This window comes from Lolium perenne, chromosome 3 (genome assembly GCF_019359855.2).
Source record: "Lolium perenne isolate Kyuss_39 chromosome 3, Kyuss_2.0, whole genome shotgun sequence".
Taxonomy (NCBI): domain Eukaryota; kingdom Viridiplantae; phylum Streptophyta; class Magnoliopsida; order Poales; family Poaceae; genus Lolium; species Lolium perenne.
In genome coordinates, this window is record NC_067246.2 from 196,682,764 (window position 1) to 196,703,308 (window position 20,545).

The 20,545-nt window shown below is 46.2% G+C and overlaps 2 protein-coding genes across 3 annotated transcripts; one reads left to right on the forward strand and one right to left on the reverse strand.

Annotated features, from left to right (window-relative positions):
• Positions 1-3,196: 3,196 nt before the first annotated feature.
• Positions 3,197-8,238, forward strand: LOC127343009 (uncharacterized). 2 transcript variants are annotated; one of them, XM_051369085.2, is made up of 15 exons: positions 3,197-3,534; positions 3,826-3,947; positions 4,027-4,115; positions 4,210-4,245; positions 4,758-4,851; positions 5,040-5,082; positions 5,175-5,266; positions 5,520-5,584; positions 5,668-6,167; positions 6,285-6,363; positions 6,459-7,033; positions 7,134-7,269; positions 7,352-7,420; positions 7,596-7,802; positions 7,895-8,238. In XM_051369085.2, the coding sequence occupies exons 1-15, from the start codon at positions 3,323-3,325 to the stop codon at positions 8,006-8,008; spliced, it is 2,433 nt and encodes an 810-aa protein (XP_051225045.1). In that variant the 5' UTR covers positions 3,197-3,322; the 3' UTR covers positions 8,009-8,238. The 2 variants fall into 2 exon arrangements, with proteins under 2 accessions (XP_051225045.1, XP_051225046.1); XM_051369086.2 differs by having other exon boundaries at positions 6,468-7,033.
• Positions 8,239-17,793: 9,555 nt separating this feature from the next.
• Positions 17,794-18,525, reverse strand: LOC139838077 (uncharacterized protein At4g02000-like). Its single transcript, XM_071827430.1, has one exon. The coding sequence runs from the start codon at positions 18,523-18,525 to the stop codon at positions 17,794-17,796; it is 732 nt and encodes a 243-aa protein (XP_071683531.1).
• Positions 18,526-20,545: the final 2,020 nt, after the last annotated feature.

Consider the following 20,545-nt stretch of genomic DNA (forward strand, 5'->3'; position numbering starts at 1 on the left):
TTGAAGATGCTCATATAGATAAGATGTGTGTGTTCGTAGGGATGAGTGTACCTACGTGCTTAAAAAAAATCGTTGACTAGTTTCAAAATGGAAAAGGTCCATACGCCTTGTGGGCTGTGGCGTATTTTTATTTCTTCAGTTCATGGCGTTTCTGCGCTGTAACAAAGCCCAGTCGTCCTACACAGGCTGGGCTGGAGCTTTGCTGCACAGCCTCTCGTGGATCTTACCCCAGCCTGGGTGGAAGCTAAAAAGAAATAAAGCCCAGCAGGAGTACACTGCGCCTGGGCCATGTTTGCGCAACACCTGATCCGCCAGGCGCCAGCCCGACGAAACTAGTTCCTACGACGGACAGGACGGACCACCGCACACCCAACGCAGAAATGTTGGGCCGGCCCAATTTGTTTTTCTTTTTTTTCTTTTCATTTTTTCTATGTTATTTTTAAAATTTGAATAATTTAGAATTTAAATAATATACGAATCTGAACATTTTAAAATTTGAATATTCCAAATTTAAATAATTTTCAGATTTGCATAATTTTTAAATTTAACATGGAATGGAAAGGCCGCAATTATTTTTATAATAAATAGTGCATTGCCCGGGTCTTAAAATTTAGACCTCAAGACTCTGATACCATATTGAATTGATGCACTAACCAAGTTTTCAAGAGTTTGGACTAATGGAAAAGATTAGGCTATATATTTTAACAATGAGTAATTGGAAGAAATCAAGTTTTATCATGCTAGATGTGGCGTGCCTTCTTCTAAAGCCATTGCGATTAACCTCTGAGTAATCTTGAGCTTTGATGCAAATCTATTGGGAAAATGAATAGGGAACAATGAACCCTCAAGTGAAGATTAACACAGGCTCTTAACTTGATCTGTGATCTGAAGATACGCATCAAAACCAATGTATTACTTTAGCACCACTGTCTACTAACTCGTGCATCATTGCTTGTTGCTCATGTGAGAAGAAAACATATTCATCAAACATATTTGAGGAAACATGACACTTCATTGTTGTTCCTAACCATAGACATTGTCTCCCCTTGGGAGAGAAGCTCTATGCTAACCCTAGACATTGTCTATGGTAGATAGACGGCTTCTCAAAACAGTAGTAGCACTAGCAAATTAACACACAATGACACAAATATTTTCTACGTGGAAACCCTCTCAACTTGAAAATCCACTGGCCGAATACAACCAAATCGTCTTCCATTATTATGAGATGGGGATAGAACGTATTCATATATAGAGAGAACTAGAGGATCTCTTACATCAACATACACACAAATCTTGGATGTGAATAACAGGATTTAGGGCACAAGAGCTAGGGATTATAGCAATATCACCAAGATGGTGGAACCATGGCTTGAAGAAGACACGGTAGTGGATATGGACTTCATAACCTAGCTTGTGGGGTTGTGCCTGGTGTTTGATTTTAGCTTCTTCCGTCAACTTCCCCTCTTTCCCTTTTCTCCTAGTTTTCTTCTCCTTTCTTCAATACATGATAACCTTGGATTTTTATTACTCAACCTATTGGTTGATGGAGAGGAGATTAACATCCCACTTCCATCATTTGTGAAGTTCAAAATGCTGATGAGTCATGACATAATGGGTAGTGGGCTCTTGCACTTATTTGGGCCGGCTGAAAGGTTTCAGTAGGCCCATCTCCTCACAAGCCGCATGAGGAGCATACACAATAATAGGCTAGTTGTGTGGGGAGGGGAAACTGGTGCCGGAAGCGTTTCCGTGACCTTTTGGCGGATTCCATCTTTTCCGTTACTACAAATACTATAATACAACCGTTACAATTTTGCAGTATGTACTTATCTGGCGTCGAGGGGATGCACTGGCGGCAATGCGTGCCAGGATGTAAAGACGAAAAGGCCACTCATCAATGCCGCATGTTTCAATAGCTTTCCATACCCTCTACCTAAGAAAAAAATAGAGACGAGCAAGACCAAATATGCTAGCTGGGGGAGGGAAAACGGGCGCCGAAAGTGCCTACATAACTTGTTGGTGGCTTCGCTCTTTTGTATTACTACAAATACTATAATCCAAGCATTACAATTTGCAGGCTGTACTCATATGGTGTCGAGGGGATGCACCGATGACAATATGTGACAAGATGTAAAGCGGAAAATCCACTCATCACTATCGAATGTTTCAGTATATCTCCATGATTTCACTAAGAAATAAGGTAAATAAAAGATATTGGCCCCTTCATAGGTTTGTTGCACATGCAATCATCACTGTCCATCTTAGTATACGGCGTGTCTACGTGTAACAATAGGCTCGTGAGAGGAGGGCGAACCCCCAGACCCTCTAACCAACCAAACCTACGGTAATCTCTAGACCCTCTAACCCAACCCAACCTAGAGACTACCAACAAATACAACCAAATAGGATATAGCTATGGTGAGGGAGTACCGAAAGTCTGTGGGCAAAAGTGTGCGGTACCTTCTCTCTTCTCTGGTACTACAAATACTCTAACGCAATTATTACATGTTTACAGGCTGTACTCATACAGCGGCGAGGGGATGCATCAAACAATACGTGTCAGGATATAAATAAGGAAGATACACTTATCAATATCGCCCGTTTCAATATCTTTCGGCAAGAAAGTTTTAGTAAGAAATAACGTAAATAAAAGATAGTGGTCCTTTCATAGGTTTGTTGCGGATGCACACATCTTTTGCCACCGTCGTCTAGCGTCCAGGTGTTATTGCACCTGTAGGTGGCGTGCATGTTACTTACTGTTTATTTTCCAATATATTGGTATTTAAGTCTTCCGTTAACGTTCCGTTAACTCCGTGCTAGATTTTTCTCAATAGAAACAACTTTCTGTTAGATTCTCAACACAAGCCATTGAGTCATTAAGTAAATTTGTAAAACCACGATAAAAAATATTGAATATGGGATTTTTCACATAAACAAATCGTTTGTAATACGGAAATCGAGTAAGCGACCAGCAACCTTGTAATTTGTAATTAAGCCGAATCACTTGGTAATATGGATTGGAGAGAGTACTAAAATTCTTGTCGCAAAAGAAGGTAAATTTGTAATCGAGCCGAATCACCTGGTAATTTCGGCTCCTTTTCCGAATCAGGTGACGGCGACTTGCCGTGGACTTGTTGACTCGACGTGACAGAGACGGAACCCGTCACCGTCTTGCCTATATAAACACCAGCCGCGCCACCCACCCTCCGGATCGATCTGCTCTTTCGCCCACCCCAAACTTGCATGCCAGTTTCCAAGTCGAGCAAACGCGCGTGAGGCGGCGGCGGCGGCGGCAGTCAGGTATCGCGGCGGCTGTGGCCACATGGAGCACGGGAGCCTCTTCGCGTCCGCCATCGGGGTGGGCGTCGGCGTCGGTATCGGCCTCGTGTCGGCGCGGCTGACGGCGGACCCGATTTCTGGAGCAGGCGGCGACGGCCGGGCTGCGGGGGCGGAGGTGGAGGCGGAGCTGCGCCGGCTGGTGATCGAAGGGCGCGAGAGCGGCGTCACCTTCGACGACTTCCCGTACTACCTCAGGTCCGTGGCCGGTTCTCTCTCTCTCTCTCGCGGCGCAGCTTCCAAGTTGAATCAAAAAAGCGATCTTTCCCCTTCTGTTTGATTGGAAAACACGAGGGACGATTAGTATATGACTTGCCTGGAAAAAAGCGAGGAGTGGGCAGGAATCAGAAGATTTCTTTACTGTTCGCGTCAATGAAACTCATGTTTCCGTCAACGGGAATTAGAATGCGTTTGGTGAAAAGCGGCTAATCATCAAGCATGCGCTCCATGATTTGTTACGGAGTAATTTATTTACGGTTTCAATTGCAGCGAGGAGACGAAGCTGGCACTCACGAGCGCGGCGTTTGCCTACCTGAGCAAGACCAACTTGCCCAAGCACATCCGAGTCCTCTCCGCCGCCAGCCGCACCATACTGCTCTGCGGCCCCTCAGGTTCGCATCCTCGCCACAATGTGGGTTCCTTGGACCGCAAAGATTTGTCTCTTTTGACATGCACGGCCTATTCTTGCAGAACCGTTTCTGCAGTCGCTCACCAAGGCTCTGGCACACCACTTTGAAGCTCGCCTGCTGCTGCTCGATATCGCAGAGTTCTCACTCCGGGTCAGTAATTGGGAACTATATTCGGGCGATTCGTAGTTTTTGCTGATGCCTTGTTGTTTGATTCTAAACTGTTTATCGCTGAATGCCAATGCAGATCCATCACAAATACGGCAGCGCAAGCAGTGCCCTGGTTAGTTTGCTAATTCCGTCTTGTGATTGATAGTTTTCATGTTTGCATGGTACATTTGAATTGATTGCTATTTTTAGGAACAGAGAGATTTCAGAGTTTTCGGTACTGTTCATCAGTTGGTTTGTGTGGGCCTGCAATTTTTATGTTTTGTAGATTGAGGCCCCTGTACCACCCCCTTTCAGTTGTCAGATTTTTTGGCCATTGGTCAATCTATTTCTTCAGGACGAAACAAAACGTGGATGTTAAAGAAGTTTCGCCCTTAAATGTTACCATGGGGTCCGTGATAAGGACACCACTAGTTTAGATCTCCCTCTGTTCCATATTATTTGTTGCTGATTTAGTACAAAGTATGAAACAGAGGGAGTAGTTTCTCCCCACTGAACGATTCTATAAAGAAGTAGAGATCGTGACTGTACATTTTATTCAGCATTGGAGCATTTGTTGCATCTACTAACGTTGTAGAACTCACATTGATATGGTAACTGATGATTTTTTTTTTTTGTTTGATGAAGGTTCATAAAAAATCCTTAACCGAGTCTGCCTTGGATAAAGTCTCCGGTCTCGTTGGATCTTTCAACTTTTTCCGCAAGAAGGATGAACCAACAGGTAGGAAATCATTAGTTCGTTTCTGAGATGCCAAACTGGTAACATGATATTTAGCACCGCTGTTTGCTCTCGTTTATCCTTGTATGGTTTCTTCCTGTCAATCATGCATTTGAATATGTGATGCATTACTATTTTTTTACTACCCTCTCTGTGATGTTCTGATTGTGTTTCATGAAACATTAATGCAGAATCATTGAATCATGAAAAGAACATTTTTGACATGAGGACGAGGTAACATTACCTAACTGAAGATATTAAACTTGAGATAAAGATTATTCTACTGAGTCTCTAATTACTTCTTTTTTCTATTATTACTTCTGCAGTAATTGCTGTGCTGGTAACACACCTTCAGTTCGGGTACATGTATCTTTATTGCCCAGTCCGCTTTACAATGAGTTAGAAGATCCGGAAGATGGTGAGTTTCCTGTATGTTCTGTATTTTCTCGCCACTTATGCCACAGTTCACGTGTTCATCAATCAAATGGTTTGACTAGCTTAAGGCAAAAAAACACCCTCATTAACTTAATGTGCTCCATATTGGTTCAGCCAACTATAATTGGGTAGCTTGAGGGCTCTATGTACATATGATCTGTGTGTCAACTATGTACCTTCTTGTGGATGTGATTACCATGATTTCGTATGCACGGTTACTTACAATTCTTTTTCAGATGAAATTTTGGTGAGACGAAGCTGGAATTTAGATGAGAAAATTCTCATACAGTCCCTTTACAAGGTAATTCAGCTAAATCATCGATGAAACTGCATTGCTTATGATATGACTTATGAGCTGATATTGTTTTTTCTTTTTTTTTGCAGATCATAACTTCCATTTCTGAAAGCAGTCCGGTTATTATTTACATAAGGGATGTCAACCTATTACTTGGTGTTTCAGATAAAGCACATTCAATGTTTAAGAAAATGTTGAGCAAACTGTCTGGAAAAGTTTTGATAGTTGGTTCACACTATCTAGAATCTGATGAAGATAGTTATTACGTGGATGATGATGTCAGTGATCTATTCCCATTTATTCTGGAGACTAAGCCCCCTACGGACAATACCCAGCTTGTGAAATGGAAAACCCAGATGGAAAAAGATATTAGGAAAACCCTGAGTCAAGTCCTTAGAAATGTCGTTGCAGAGGGGCTCTCAGCCAACAGTCTGGAGTGTGATGATCTGGACTCACTCGATCCAGATGACGATTTCAAAGCCATTGCAAACTACCTAGAAGAAATTATGGCCCCAGCAGTATCTTATCATTTGATGAATAACAAGGACCCTGAGTATAGAAGCGGGAAGCTCATTATTTCTTCAGAGAGGTAATTTAGTTTATCAGGATAGTCCATTTTCTGTATCCAGCTGTCTAGGCATGGGGTCTATCCTCTCTGCTTTATCTAAAAAAATCTCCAGCTTTTCTTAACATGATTCTTTTACAGCTTATCTCATGGATTAAGAGTTTTCCAAGAGAGCAGCCTTGGAAAAGATACAGTGGAACCAAAGGATGATGCAAAGAAGGTATCCTTATTTTTAACTCCGAACAAGTCATATCTAGTAGTTTGCAGAGTACCTACTATTTACTGTTTTATTGCTTACAAGTTTTCCATCTTAAGTTATTACAGGATACTCCAGACAACGAGTTCGAAAAGCTGATCCGTCCAACGGTTATACCGGCCAGTAAAATAGGAGTGACATTCGATGACATCGGAGCACTAACTGATATCAAAGAGTCACTCCAGGAGCTTGTCATGCTTCCACTTAAGCGGCCTGACCTTTTCACTGGTGGCCTCCTGAAGCCTTGCAGGGGAATTCTACTGTTTGGACCACCTGGAACCGGGAAAACAATGCTTGCCAAGGCTATTGCAAATGAAGCCGGTGCTACCTTCTTGAACATCTCCATGTCTACCGTCCTGTCGAAATGGTACGGAGAAGCCGAGAAGATGATCCGGGCGTTGTTCAGTTTGGCTGCTAAACTTGCACCAGCCATCGTTTTCATTGATGAGGTAGATAGCATGTTAGGGCGACGTGATCAAGCGAATGAAAATGAGCTCCCACGGAGAGTCAAGAATGAGTTCATGACTCACTGGGATGGACTCTTGTCGAAGACCAATGAAAGGATACTTGTCCTTGCTGCAACAAACAGACCATTTGACCTCGATGAAGCGATTGTCAGGAGGTTTGAGCACAGGTTTGTTTGTACATTTCCGTTTTATATGAAAAAAACATCGTCTTGATGAAACTCAGCTGTCTCTAAATAAGTTATTGTTGTGTCATGTTTTTTCAAACAGAGTAATGGTCGGTCTCCCAACTTCAGAGAGTAGAGAGTTGATTTTGAAGAAGCTTCTGGCAAAAGAGAAGGTTGAAGGTATTGACTTTAAGGAGCTTGCAACAATTACTGAAGGATACAGTGGAAGTGATCTGAAGGTAACTTTTTTGAAGATTTGGAGATGTAGGAATGATATATTCAGCGGTTACTCTCTGAATCTGTTATTTTCTTCTTTTGCAGAATCTCTGTGTGACAGCTGCTTATCGTCCTGTCAGAGAGCTACTTCAGAAAGAAAAACAGAAGGAGAAGGTAAAAGACCAAGACAAACAAATAACTCTGCGAAAGCTGTAGATTTACCATTTTTCTTACAAATTTTGCCCATTAACTCCTGCAAACACAATCACTGGCTTTCTTTGGTTGGATGTCTTTGACCAATTATATCATCATATCACATCAGCCAAAATTGTATGATTTGATGCCCCAGGATAAGAAGGATAATGCAGTGGCAGTGAAGGAGGAGCCAGTAACGAACGATATAAGCCAAGAAAGTGAGAAGGAAAACTCCGAAACCAAGAAAGACATGCCAGAAACCAAGCAAGGCGAGAAAGATAAATCAGAGAAAAGCGTCGAAGGCGAAACTGTTGCCCTCAGGTCGTTAACCATGGACGACTTGAGGCAGGCAAAGGATCAAGTAAGTTGCAGTTGACAACATTTTGCTATTAATACCTCATCACCCTGAGAACAGATTACTAAACAAACCATTGTGATCTTGACACTACACAGGTTGGCGCGAGCTTGGCTAGTGAAAGTGCCACCATGAATGCCATCAAGCAATGGAACGAGCTCTACGGCAAAGGCGGGTCGCGGCAGAAGGAGCAACTCACATACTTCTTGTAGCATGGTTCAGATTTGTATATACATGTATGTGCGGTTGAATGTCATGTTGATCTGCGCTTGCGATGAAGCTGATTGCAAGCGATGTACCCAGTGGAGGCTATCTAATTAGGACTGGTCTTTATACCAAATAATAGTTGGGAAAATTCCCAGGTACATTATAGTTTAATAATGTTGAACCTTGTTCTGGGAACGGATCGATGGACCTGGAATTTGTTGAAGTTCGGCAAGTATCCTCCTATGGCTGTTTCCGTTGCATGGAATGCTTGCTCGGGCTGACATCCACTTGTGAGTTGTGGGCGTCGCTGAGATGTTCTATGAAACGCATGTTGATGGATCATGAATCAAGTCGAATATGGATGTAGCCTATAATGATCAATCAACACAAGAATTCCAAAATACAACTTCATCAACGGTATAATAGCAAGTTCAATTCATGGATATGTGAATTTCACTTGATATGCTACACCCGGTAAAAAAAAACTTGATATGCTACAGATCTGGAAAGTCAGCAGATAGCATGCGCAACATGTCGCTATTTCCCCGGACTTGATAGTGGATGTGAAAGGGAAAAACCCTATTTCCCCGGACAGACCTTATTCTTCTGCGGATCCAGACAGCTCTCCCGTCTGGGTAGCTCCTAGGCCCGGAGTAGTTAAAGAAAATGTTGATGCCAGCTGGATGCGCGTTCTGGGAAGGCTGGTGTTGGTCTGATCATCAGAGATCACCTAGGTCATGGTGTCCTGACAGAATAGAGGCCACTATTTGGTTGTATTAGTGCGGAAGAGGCAGAAGTTCATACAATTTTGGCTGGTTTATAGCAGTTAATTTCTCTGGGTCGCTGGCTATCCTTGAAACAGACTGCCTACGTATTGTTCAAGTGCTTGCATGCACTGATATGGACCGATCAAGCTCTTGGTGCTTTTTTGAGGGAGTCCAGAAGGTAGATAGAAGGTGCAATGTTGAAGTTCATTAGCTCAGTTAGGAAAGTCTGGGGCTTCTGGTATTTCTTTTGATGCAACTCCGATATGCGTATTAGACCCTGTTGCAAATCTTCTGAATATGTAACCTCTGTTTGTACTGATCAGCGAGTAAGTTTTCAGACGCATTCTTTTCCTTCCAGGGTACCTAAGAGGACTGGAAGGTTTTTAATAAGACGGACTTGCTCTGCTTAATATAAGTGATTTACAATTTAAAAAGAAAACATGTCGCTATGTCCGAAGACACTACAAAGTTAATTTATGACAAATTTTTGGAATAAGTATGTAGAATACAACATGAACTAGGGTACTGATCACATGAGCCAACAATGTGGGCCTTGGAAGAGGCGGACACGGCACATGGTGGACTGATATGTCTCAAATATTCTGCTCCACGCGCTTGCAAAATATAATGCATATAAACTTGTCAAAAGTGAAACATCTCAAAGTTTGACCTTGTTTATATAGAGAAAAATACCAACATCTACAACACCAAAACAACATCGACAAAAGCACAATAAATAGTATCGAACTGCCAAAACATCTTATATATTTAGGAACAAATGAAGTATTTCTCATCCCGTATCCTACCGTATTTGCCGGGATCGAAGCTAAACACGAATAAAAGGCACTTTCATTCACATGATTTCTAAAATACTGGAATGTGAAAATTGCATGATTGTCATGCACTCTTGAATTTAATAGAATTAGGGTTGCAGCAAAGAGGACCGGCTTTTATATAGGTATTTTTTAGAAAACTATACGAATTAGCATGGAAGGTTTGACACACCAAATGAAAGCAGAGAAGCTGTAGCAGGGAGTTTGAGTGGATGCAAGTTTTCTCCCCCAAATATAGTGCAAAGATGAAATCTTACAAAAAAAAGTATTAAATTTTAGAATCCTTGGAACTAAACAACTTAAATAGGAAACAAATTCCTTAAGACTCTCAAATCCTCCAAACATCTATTAATTTAGTTCAAACCAAAGAAGTACTAATATTTGACATCTATTTTTGCGACCATAACCATCTAGGAGATTTCTGAAAAATAGCCGAAACTAACTGGTTCTTTTTTACCCTTACGTATATCCTATGTTTAGAATAAAAAAGGGTACATAAAACTAAAATTCTACGTAATTGTATTTTTAGGCCCGCGTGGACCCGACCTGGCCTGTTTCAGGCAGGCACGCGGCTCCTCGGCCTGCTCTGCGTATGGCAACCACAAGTCTCTTGTTCGGCATCCCGACGGCTCGCCTCCTCCTTGGCCTACCCGTTGGTGGCATGGGGGCTACTGGCGCGGCTTTGAATAAAGGTGGTTGTCCTAGGGTTCCGACTCACGCCAAGATGATGATCTGCAGATGCGAGTCCCCGGATCTGGCTAGAATGTCGTGTTCCGGAAGGCTCTGTTGGTGATTTATGCCTGGAGAATGTTCGATCGGATGGGATTCGATCGTGTGCACCCATGTTTTTCTCTGGACGTTTGGTTTCAGAGGGAGCGTACTTTACCGTTCCATGGTGAAGTCAGCCGACGTGGAATGTCATTGAGATTGAGATCTGAGGACTAGCTATGGTGGTTCCAGTCTTTGTGGCGACAGGAAATTAGCTTGCTGTTTTGTGACTTGGAGCAGTTCCATCGTAAGTGGGGGTGTTAGCACAAGGGAAGTTCAAAGTCTTACCTCTCAGGGTGAAAATCCAAGACCTGGCCTAAACTGGTTTTGCATGGCAATGATCTTGTTGAAGGCACTATTTTGTGAGCGAGACGAGGACTTTCTCAGGGTGAAAACCTAAAATCTTTGATCGCGCGACGATGATGCTCGTGCATTGTTTTCTTCTTGGAGGCCTCGCTTTTGGAGGAGCTAGACTTCTGGTGTTGTCTTGGTGGTTTTTGGTGCTGCTGCTTCAAGAAATAGATCACTATAGCTGGACTTTTTTATTGTATTTTTTTGGATTGTGTGCAACCGTAATGCCGATAGGGCAATGCGTTGTTGCAGAGACTGAATGTAATTGGTATCTTGGTGATGTTACTATATGTTCTTTATCGAAAAAAATTGTGTCTTTAGGAAGAAACTAAAATGCTAGTAGTTTTTTTGAGCAAAAAACCACCGCCCTTTACTCAAACATCAAATATAAGTGCCATACAAAGGGCCTCAGGCGGATTACAAAACCAAACTCTATGATGTAACACTCATAACTGTAGCCATGGCCCATACCAACACGGGCGAAATCGTTAGAAAAAGACCAACCTTCGGGAAGGGAATATAACTCGCTCCGCATGCGACAAGTGGCGCATTGTGGTGCTAGAAACTTCCTGTGAAGTGGTCTCTCTGCTCACCACGTGTCGTAAGGAGAAACAATGTGGGGATGAGGGGGAGAGAGAAGACATAGTGGGGCTGGGTTGTGTCAGTTTTTTCCTTTATTTTCTAGATCCGTTTTTCCAAAATAAAATATCTTGAGAACCGTAAATTTAAATTACAATCTGTTTTCACTTTTGAGATCCTCGCGTCGAGATCTTCAAAACTATTTCTCATATTAATATGTTTCGGGATATTGTTTTCTGTACTTCCAACACTAGTATGGTTGTACGCGTGGTATGTATCTAACTGTACCCGTGGTCCAACTGATAAATACTTCTGTTTTTACTGTATTTGATGTAGTTTTTCTCTCTACTCAATAATTTTACTAGCTCATGTGCGCTACTGTACATGTGCTTCTGTACTTGCACTTGGTCGTGCGTGACTGTACTTCTGCACAAATACTTGACTGTACATGTACTTACTCGTGTGCGCGACCGCACTTGCTCGTGTGTGTGATTGTACCTAACTTGTGTAGGCGATTGTACCCGTACTTTTTCGTGTGCGCGACTGTTGTTACTCGTGTGCGTGATTGTACCTGTCTCGTGTGCACGACTATACATGTACTCGTTTTTGCGCGTGACTATACTCGCTCGTGTATGTAACTGTAATCGGGTGTTCACTGAGTTGTACTCGTCATTTACTGTACTATGTAACTACTTGGATTTAAACTTATATTAGAACGACTGTACTTGCTCGTGTCCGCGACTGTACTTGCTCGTGTGTGTGACTGTACCTAACTTGTGTAGGCGACTGTACCCGTACTTTTTCGTGTGCGCAACTGTAGTTACTTCATGTGCGTGATTGTACCTGTCTCGTGTGCACGACTGTATATGTACTCGTTTTTGCGCGTGACTATACTCGCTCGTGTATGTAACTGTAATCGGGTGTTCACTGAGTTGTACTCGTCATTTACTGTACTCAAAGCATCTCCAGCCGCGTCCCCCAAAGCGTCCTCCAAATGGATTTGGGGCGCGTCGGACACAAAAGCCAAGTCCCCCAAAGCCCGTTTTTGTCCGGCGTGCCCCGATACGGTGTCCGGCGCCCCGAGCCCGTCCCCGTCCCACAGGGGACGCACCGGGGACGCCCGACACACCGAAAAGCGAGGCGGGGAGTGGCGGGGCCGACTCGTCAGCGGCACAATAAATTTTAACCTAACCGTCGCCTACCTCGTGATGGAAGTTATTGGCGTGCAGCGACGGTGCAGTTCCCGCAGCGACGGTGCAGTTTCCGCAGAGCCGCAGCGACGCGTCCCGTCGCGCCTAGCTCTGCGTGCCGGCGTTAATGAGCGCCACCGCTCCTCCGCCTCCCTCCAGCCTATAAAAAGGCCGCCTCTCATCGTCCCTCTCACACACAAACCCTAGCGCCTCTCTCCCAAACCCTAGCCGCCACCATCTCAACAAGACTCGACGCTATGTCTGGTAGAGGCGGAGGCCGACCTCGCGGCCGTGGTCGTGGTCGTGGTCGTGGCCGCGGCAGAGCTGAACGCTCACCGTCGCCTCCCACGCCGTCGGCTTCATCGTCGGAGATGGACGTGGAGCCGGACGTGTTGTTCGAGTTCGTCCTCGTCCTCAAGGGCGACCCGCGCGGCATCCAGAGGCTGCCGGACTCCTTCGCCGACTACGTCGCCGGCGACGACCGCCCGCACACGATGCATCTGCGGGAGGCTGCGTGCGGCTACTACCGGTGGATCGTCGACGTGATCTATGACGCGCGCGGCAAGATGTACCTCAACATCGGCTGGGAGAAGTTCGCGCGGCACCACAGCCTCGAAGCCGGCTTCATCCTCCTGTTCTCCTACTTCGGCGACAGGGACATGAGCGTCAAGGTCTCCGACGAGACGCGCTGCCGCCGGGACTACCACGGCGACAGCACCGACGAGGAGGACGACTGAGTGTTGTTTCTTCGCAGCGAACACGTGCACGGAAGTTTCTGGATGTTCGCCTCATCGGTAGAACCAACAAGGGCACCATCCTCCCGCTGGATTTTCCAGTTTATGTGACTGGATGTGCGCTCGAGTGTTCTTTCTTAGCAGCGAACACAGGAAACCTTCGATGCACGGCCTAGTTAGGTTTAGTTTCTTTGCAAAATTTTATATTTGTGTCCACCATGATTCAAACTATGTATTAGTTTGCGGAAAACTATGTTCCTAAGTGTGTCTTCGTGTAAACCACGTTCCCAATTATGTATTAATCTGTGGACATTGAAATAAAAATATCAAAAAAATATTTTAAATGTTTGGGGAGGTATTTGGGGGACGCGGCTGGGGAGCGACGTCCCCCAAACGCGGCACGAACAAAACACATCCCCCAAACGCTCAATCCAGCGCGGTTTGGGGGACGCTTTGGGAGACGCGGCTGGAGATGCTCTCATGCTCTATATGTAACTACTTGGATTTAAACTTATATTAGAACGAAGTTGCTACACTTTGAGATATGCATGCGCGTGTGAACCGCTGATGGTAGGTATAGGTGCTGCATGAGCCAGTTTGCATGGATTTAACGGCAGGAGGTACGTGTGTGTGTTGGCTCTTCGCGTACTTGATAGGTTCGATGGACGTGCCCGCGTTGCTGGCGTGCTCGTTTAGCTTTCCACGTCCCGCGCGTCGTGCGTGCCTGTTCCGAAATCGCTGCCACGCGTCGTCACGTGAAGATTGCTCGGGCACGAATCTACCGTCTGGGAAGGTTGGCTTTCACGTAGTCCTACCCCAACACGGGCGATTGGCCTGGGAAATCCTATTCATCACCCGATAGCTACAAATCATCGTCCCCGTGGTTTCACCCACGAGAAGAGTTTGGGCCGCGACCCATCAACAGGCAGGGAGCCAGTAGCCTCGGTTTTCCCGGTTTTTGTCGAGTTTTTTTTTAGTTTTTCTTGAATTTCGGTTTTCTTTCGATTTCTCGAGTTGTTTCTTTTTTCCGTTTTTTTATTTTTTTAACAAATTTTAAAGTGGAGCAAAATTAAAGATAAGCAAATTTTAAATTCGAACAAATTTCAAAGTAAGCAAATTTTTAATCTTAGAAAATTTTAATTCTATCCAAATTTCAAATCTAAAGAAATTTCGAATTTGAGAAATTTTGAAACAACCGAACTAATAGGCAGACCCGCTAAGAGCATCTCCAGTCGCATCCCCCAAACCGTCCCCCAAAGGGATTTGAGGCGCGCCGGACAAAAAAAACGTTTTCAGCAGCGTCCCCCAAAGCCGTTTTTTGTCCGGCGCGGCCCGATACGGTGTCCGGCGCCCCGAGCTCATCCCCGCCCCACAGGGACGCTCCGGGGACGCCGGACACACCGAAAAGCGAGGCGGGGAGTGGTGGGGCCGACCCGTCAGCGGCACATTGAATTTTAATCTAACCGTGGCCTATCTCGCGATAGAAGTTATTGGCGCGCAGCGACGATGCAGTCCCGCAGAGGCGCAGCGAAGCGTCTCGTGTGCCGGTGTTAATGAGTGCCACCGTTCCCCCGCCTCCCTTCAGCCTATAAAAAGGGCAACCTCTCATCGTCCCTCTCACACACAAACCCTAGCACCTCCCTTCCCAACCCTAGCTGCCACCATCTCAAGAGTCGACGCCATGGCTGGTAGAGGCGGAGGCCGAGCCCACGGACGTGGTCGTGGCCGCGACAGAGCTGCACGCTCGTCGTCGCCAGCGACGCTGTCGTCCTCCTCATCGTCGGACATGCAGGACGAGGAGGGGCCAGTGCTGTTCGAGTTCATCGTCGTCCTCAAGGGCGACCCACACGGCATCCAAAGGCTGCCGGACACCTTCGCCGACTTCATCGCCGGTGACAAGCGCCCGGGCTCGCAGCATCTGCGGGAGGATTACTACGGCTGCTGTCGGTGGATCGTCGATGTGATCTACGACGCACGCGGCAAGATGTACCTCCACATCGGATGGGAGAAGTTCGCGCGCTACCACCGCCTCGAAGCCGGCTTCGTGCTCGTGTTCTCCTACTTTGGCGACATGGACATGCGCGTCAAGGTGTTCGACGAGACGCGTTGCCGACGGAACTACCACGGCGACAACGCCGAGGAGGACGACGACTGAAGAGTGTTGTTTCTTCGCAGTTTCTGGTTATTCTTCCTCAGAAGAACCAACAGGGGCCCTCGAGTGTTCTTTCTTAGCAGTAAACACATGAAACCTTCGATGCCCGATCTAGTTAGGTTTAGTTATCTTGCAATATTTTATATTCAACCATGGTTCAAACTATGTATTAGTTTGTGAAAAACCATGTTCCAAATTATGTCTTCGTGTAACCCCACGTTCCCAATTATGTATTAGTTTGTGAAATATTTCTTCTCTTTATTGAAAAAAAATATGCAAAAATAGTATTTTAATGTTTGGGGGTGGCGTTTGGGGGACGCGGCTGGGGAGCGACGTCCCCCAAACGCGGCACGAACAAAACATATCCCCAAATACTCAATCTAACACCGTTTGGGGGACGGTTTGGGGAACACGACTGGAGATACTCTAAAGGGTGATGGTTAGCTGCTCCCCTCTACCGTTAGCTTTTTTTTTTTGAGGGAACGCATGGCTCTTTATTCATTCATAAAGATAAGTGTTGATACAAAGACCATCCGGGGGCTGTAGCAACCACACCTGACGTCCAACATTGCCCGTAACAGAACGAGCTAGCCTATGCGCTTCAGTGTTTGAAACTCTACTTTCGTGTCTAAACAACACCCTCTCAAAGAGTGTCGAGGTCTCTTTTATTTCATGGAGCACATTAGACTCTAAATGGGTCCTTCCGGTGATCATTCTGCAGAAATCATATGAAACATCACAAGATGTGTATGAAATTCGCAGAATGATTGGCCACATGTGAGTTCATGTGGAGATTCATTCGAATCACCTATCATTATCTACCAAGATAAAAAAACATGAATTACCGTACGAAATAACAACATAAAGGGAATTGCAAAAAAAAGAGAATTGTCAAAAGGGAATTGCTAATAAAGAGAATTGAAAGTATGCCTCGTGCTGAAAAAAAGAGAGCAAGATGCTCTGTGCATGCATGCAGCAACTTATGAGAGCTAGCCTCGTGCTGAAGCCAAAAGTATCATGGCCCCATTCCGACAACGATTGCGATAACCCTTTCAGCTTCCGTTCCAAACCATGCATAGATGTGCATGTATCTAGGCGCCATTCCCTGTCCATCACTGGCTTGAAGTCCTGGTGGGTCTCCCACATGGCCTCATACCTGAACAATTTCGCCTGGAGAGGGGGTTCCAGGGTAGGCTCAAAGGGAAGCAAGATAGCCGAATGGTCTGACGCCGCCGCCGTCAGGTGTTGAAGAGCAGCCAGAGGGTAGCGCTCACACCAGCTAGCGGTGGCAAGAGCCCGATCCAAGCGCACACGGCAATAAGATCCTCCTGCTACCTTCTTCTCAAATGTCCAAGGCGTCCCATTGTAGCCAAGGTCCATGAGCTGGCACACATCCACAGTTTCCCTGAAAGCCTGTATATGGGTGTTGCTCCTTTCATTGACACCCATATGTTCCTCCCGTAGAAGTACCTCGTTGAAATCTCCTATGCACAACCACGGTAGATGAGACGATGCCTTAATGAATTTAAGCATGTCCCACGTCTTATGCCGCTCCCTCACTTGAGCCTCGCCGTACACACATGTGAGACGCCACGACTCCTCCGACGCAGGAGAGACAATCGCGTCAATATGGTACTGAGAGTAAGGTAAAAGCTCAATCTTTATTTCATTGTTCCAAAAAATCGCCAGACCGCCGCTACGGCCCGTACTACTTACAGCAAAAGCATTGTCATAACCCAATGTGTTTGCTAGATTTTCCACCCTAGACTTCTGAAGTTGCGTCTCCACAACACAGAGGATGGATGGGGCAAATTCTCGCGCAAAATCGCGGAGCTCACGAACTGTCGCAGCGTTGCCAAGTCCGCGACAGTTCCACAGATAAGTACTCATTGGTCCCGGCGGTGCTCCGTCGCGGAGCCCGCCGATCCTATGGTTTGCTTGTCCTTCTTTGTCGTAGCTTGCTTCTTAGGCCGTTTCTGCTCCCTCGCTGATGGGGGTGGCGGTGGAGTGCCCACCCTTGTCTCGTACCCCTTCTCGCTCTCCTCAGCCTCAAAAGGCAGATGTCGCTGTGCCCCCTTATTCTCAGTTGGCTCGATCACTCCATCGCTCTTCCATTCCAACATCAATGGTGCAGCCGGAGGAGTTTGCTTAATCGGGCTCACTTCTGTCAGTTTCGCCTCCGTTGAGTTCCTCTTACGAGTATCCTGGATCATAGGTGTTTCGCCTCCCCACGTCCAGTGCCGCGGCCACCACGGGTCCCATCCCGGCCCCCGCCATGACTATGCATGCCAGCTCCACGACCCGCCCCTGGGGGAGGAGTATTGTCCCTCCCTTTGGTCCTTGCTTGATCACCTGCGCTCTGGAGCTGCGCCCAGTTCCAAGCTGTATCAGCGAGCAGCCATTTGCCAAAACCCTCCTAAACACCAGTATGCTCTCCCGTCCCGCATTCCTCCTTGACGTGACCCAAGTGGCCACAAATAGCACAGAAGCGGGGAATTTTCTCGTATTTCACCCGCATCACCACCACCTCCGCCCCTTCTGGCTTGATTGTTACGAAGCGGGTAAGTTCCCGACGAACGTCCAACCATACTCGGGCGCGTACAAACACTCCGCCACTCATGTCCACGGAGATAACCTCGCCAATATTGGCAGCCAATTCCTCCATAATCTGTCTCTTGCGAAACAACTCCGGGATGTCATGGATTTGAACCCAGGCTTGGATTCTATTCAGAGGCACCGACGAGGCCTTGCAGCACCCATCGTATTTCTCAATCAGTAGGCCATGATCTCGGAAAATCCAAGGCCCCTGCTCCGTGATTCGCTGCCAATCGCCCAGGCACTGGGCTTGCACCAAGAACCTGTTATCTTCCTCCAAATCGCGGAAAGTCACTTCCTGCGCAGGAGCCCACGCAAATTCCATCGTCTTCTTCAATGAAGCCGCACTAAAGGTTTTGGACGACAGGAGGCGCATCACCGCCATCCACTTCGTGCCTTCCTTGAGTGCTTCCACCTCCTCCTTTGCAACAGAGATCCCTCCAATGTCTGCTCCAGACAACTTCAGACTTCGCAGCAGTTCTTCTAGCGAGGCAGACGCCCCCAGCCCCCCAGATGCACCACTGCCCTCACCCGATTCCCGAGTCGCCGCCATGTCCCGGATCGCTCCAACCCTAGATCGGGAACCACCAAGGCCGGGTAGTTGGACCAGCCAACCCCTTGATCAGCCCGAGCGATCCACCGAACGGAAGGGGAAGAGGAGATCGGAGCACGCGGGAGAGACGTCTTCTCGCCGGCGATCACCGATGATCACCGTGAGAGTAGGAAACCCTAGTCGCCTGTCGGTCGCCTAGGTACCCATCTTCTGTTTTAAGTGCGGGACTTCTGACTGAACCTGTACCCCTCTACCCTTAGCTAACATTGGGCACAAAGATCATGGGCCGTGGCTCAAAACAACTTGGGCCAATGGCCTCTACTGGTGGGCAGCAGGCCAGCAGCTTCAGCAGCAGCCTACGAAAAAACCATTGAAGAAATGAAGAAACTTCTAAGTTCTACTAACCCTCAAAAATTAATGAAGAAACTTCTTGCCTAGATTTTTCTTCCTCCAGTATTTCTTGTTTTATCTCCATAATGATTGTTTCCTTCGCTGCACGAAGCTGGTTGACGCCGCACCTTGGTCGTTGCGCCGAATGCAAGGGGCATGTCACCATTCACTGAAGCACGTACGCACCACCGTTGATCTGTTTAGGATGCTTCTTTTTTCATTTATCCACGGCGGCAATGAGAACTATAGTCTGGGGTACGCAGAAGACAAGTATTTCATTCAAGTAAAGCACATTTATCCAATCAATTATGAGGTTCAGTAGCAATAGACAAGACCTGTTCAGGTAAAGCACACTTGTATCCAATAAATTATGCGGTTCGGCAGCAATACAGACGGGGCATTATGCGTCCAGGCTACTCTCTCTATTCACAAGAATTAGTTACGGATCGGAAAAATGAAAATTGTGTTATGGAGGATGATCCATGACTGTCTTCCCACAGGCCAGCAGTTGGTTCACCGTCATATCCCTGCTGATGATCGGTGTGTGTTCTGCAGCCATCAAGAAAGGGTGGAGCATCTGTTCCTCCTTTGCCCGTTTGCACGAGCAGTCTGGACAGAGGTGAAGAAAGCTTACAGTGTTCATCTCCATCGTAAGGGACTGGTCAATGCAAAGCAATGGATCTTCGACTTCTTGCAGCGAGAGTCCAAAACTAGTGCTACGGTACTCGCCAACGTGGTCTGGCATATTTGGGAGGCCCGCAATGACACAAGGAATAACGGCACGGTGGTCCTTCCATCCAGAGTTGCTGCAAAAGTGTTATCGTATGTGGACATGATTCTCACACACATGGGACAGCCGAAGGAAGCGTCCAAGGCTGCTTCATCACTCCGGTCTCGGTGGACTGCTCCGCCTGAGGGAGTTACCTGCATCAATGTCGATGCTGCCTTGTTTCCGGAGGAGCATCGGATGGGCTGCGGGGCGGTACTCAGGGATCATAATGGGACCTTCATTCTCTCTGTTAGTGAAGGCTTGGGTGGCATGCCTCTGGCGGAGATGGCCGAGGCTCTGGCAGTTAGACGGGCGCTAACCATTTCCAGAGCACATGGTGTCTCCAGGGCTATCCTCATCTCGGATTGCCTCTCACTTATACAGCGGATTGTCTCAAGACAATCTGATCGGTCTTATCTTGGTACGGTAATTGCTGATATCAGATCGTTAGCGTCGGATTTCGAATCCTGTACGTTTAAATTCGCTCGTCGTGAACTGAATGTAGTGGCACATAAATTGGCTCGATCTGCTGAGCCATTGGTTTGTAATATTTCAGTAGGTGTGATCCCGGATTATATCCGGGAGGAACTATGTAATGATGTTATTTGATCAATAAAGTGCCATATTCTCTCAAAAAAAAAAGAATTAGTTACGGATTAAAATGAATGATCCTACACATTAAAATATGTTTATTTTTTTCGAAAGACATTAAAATATGTTTAGATACATGCATATAGGAAAAGGCTAAAAAGTCTTACACTAGTGAAACGAGTGAGTATTATCTTTTCTTTTTGCGGGTGAGTGAGTATTATATATCTTTAACCCAGGTAAAAAAAAGTATTATCTTTAACACAAAGAACC

Coding starts and splice junctions, on each gene's coding strand:
- LOC127343009 (XM_051369085.2), top strand. CDS start 3,323: ATGGAGCACGGGAGCCTCTTCGCGTCCGCCATCGGGGTGGGCGTCGGC. Junction 3,535..3,825: donor GACTTCCCGTACTACCTCAG/GTCCGTGGCCGG, acceptor TTTCAATTGCAG/CGAGGAGACGAAGCTGGCAC. Junction 4,852..5,039: donor CAAGAAGGATGAACCAACAG/GTAGGAAATCAT, acceptor ACATTAATGCAG/AATCATTGAATCATGAAAAG.
- LOC139838077 (XM_071827430.1), bottom strand. CDS start 18,525: ATGGCGGCGACTCGGGAATCGGGTGAGGGCAGTGGTGCATCTGGGGGG.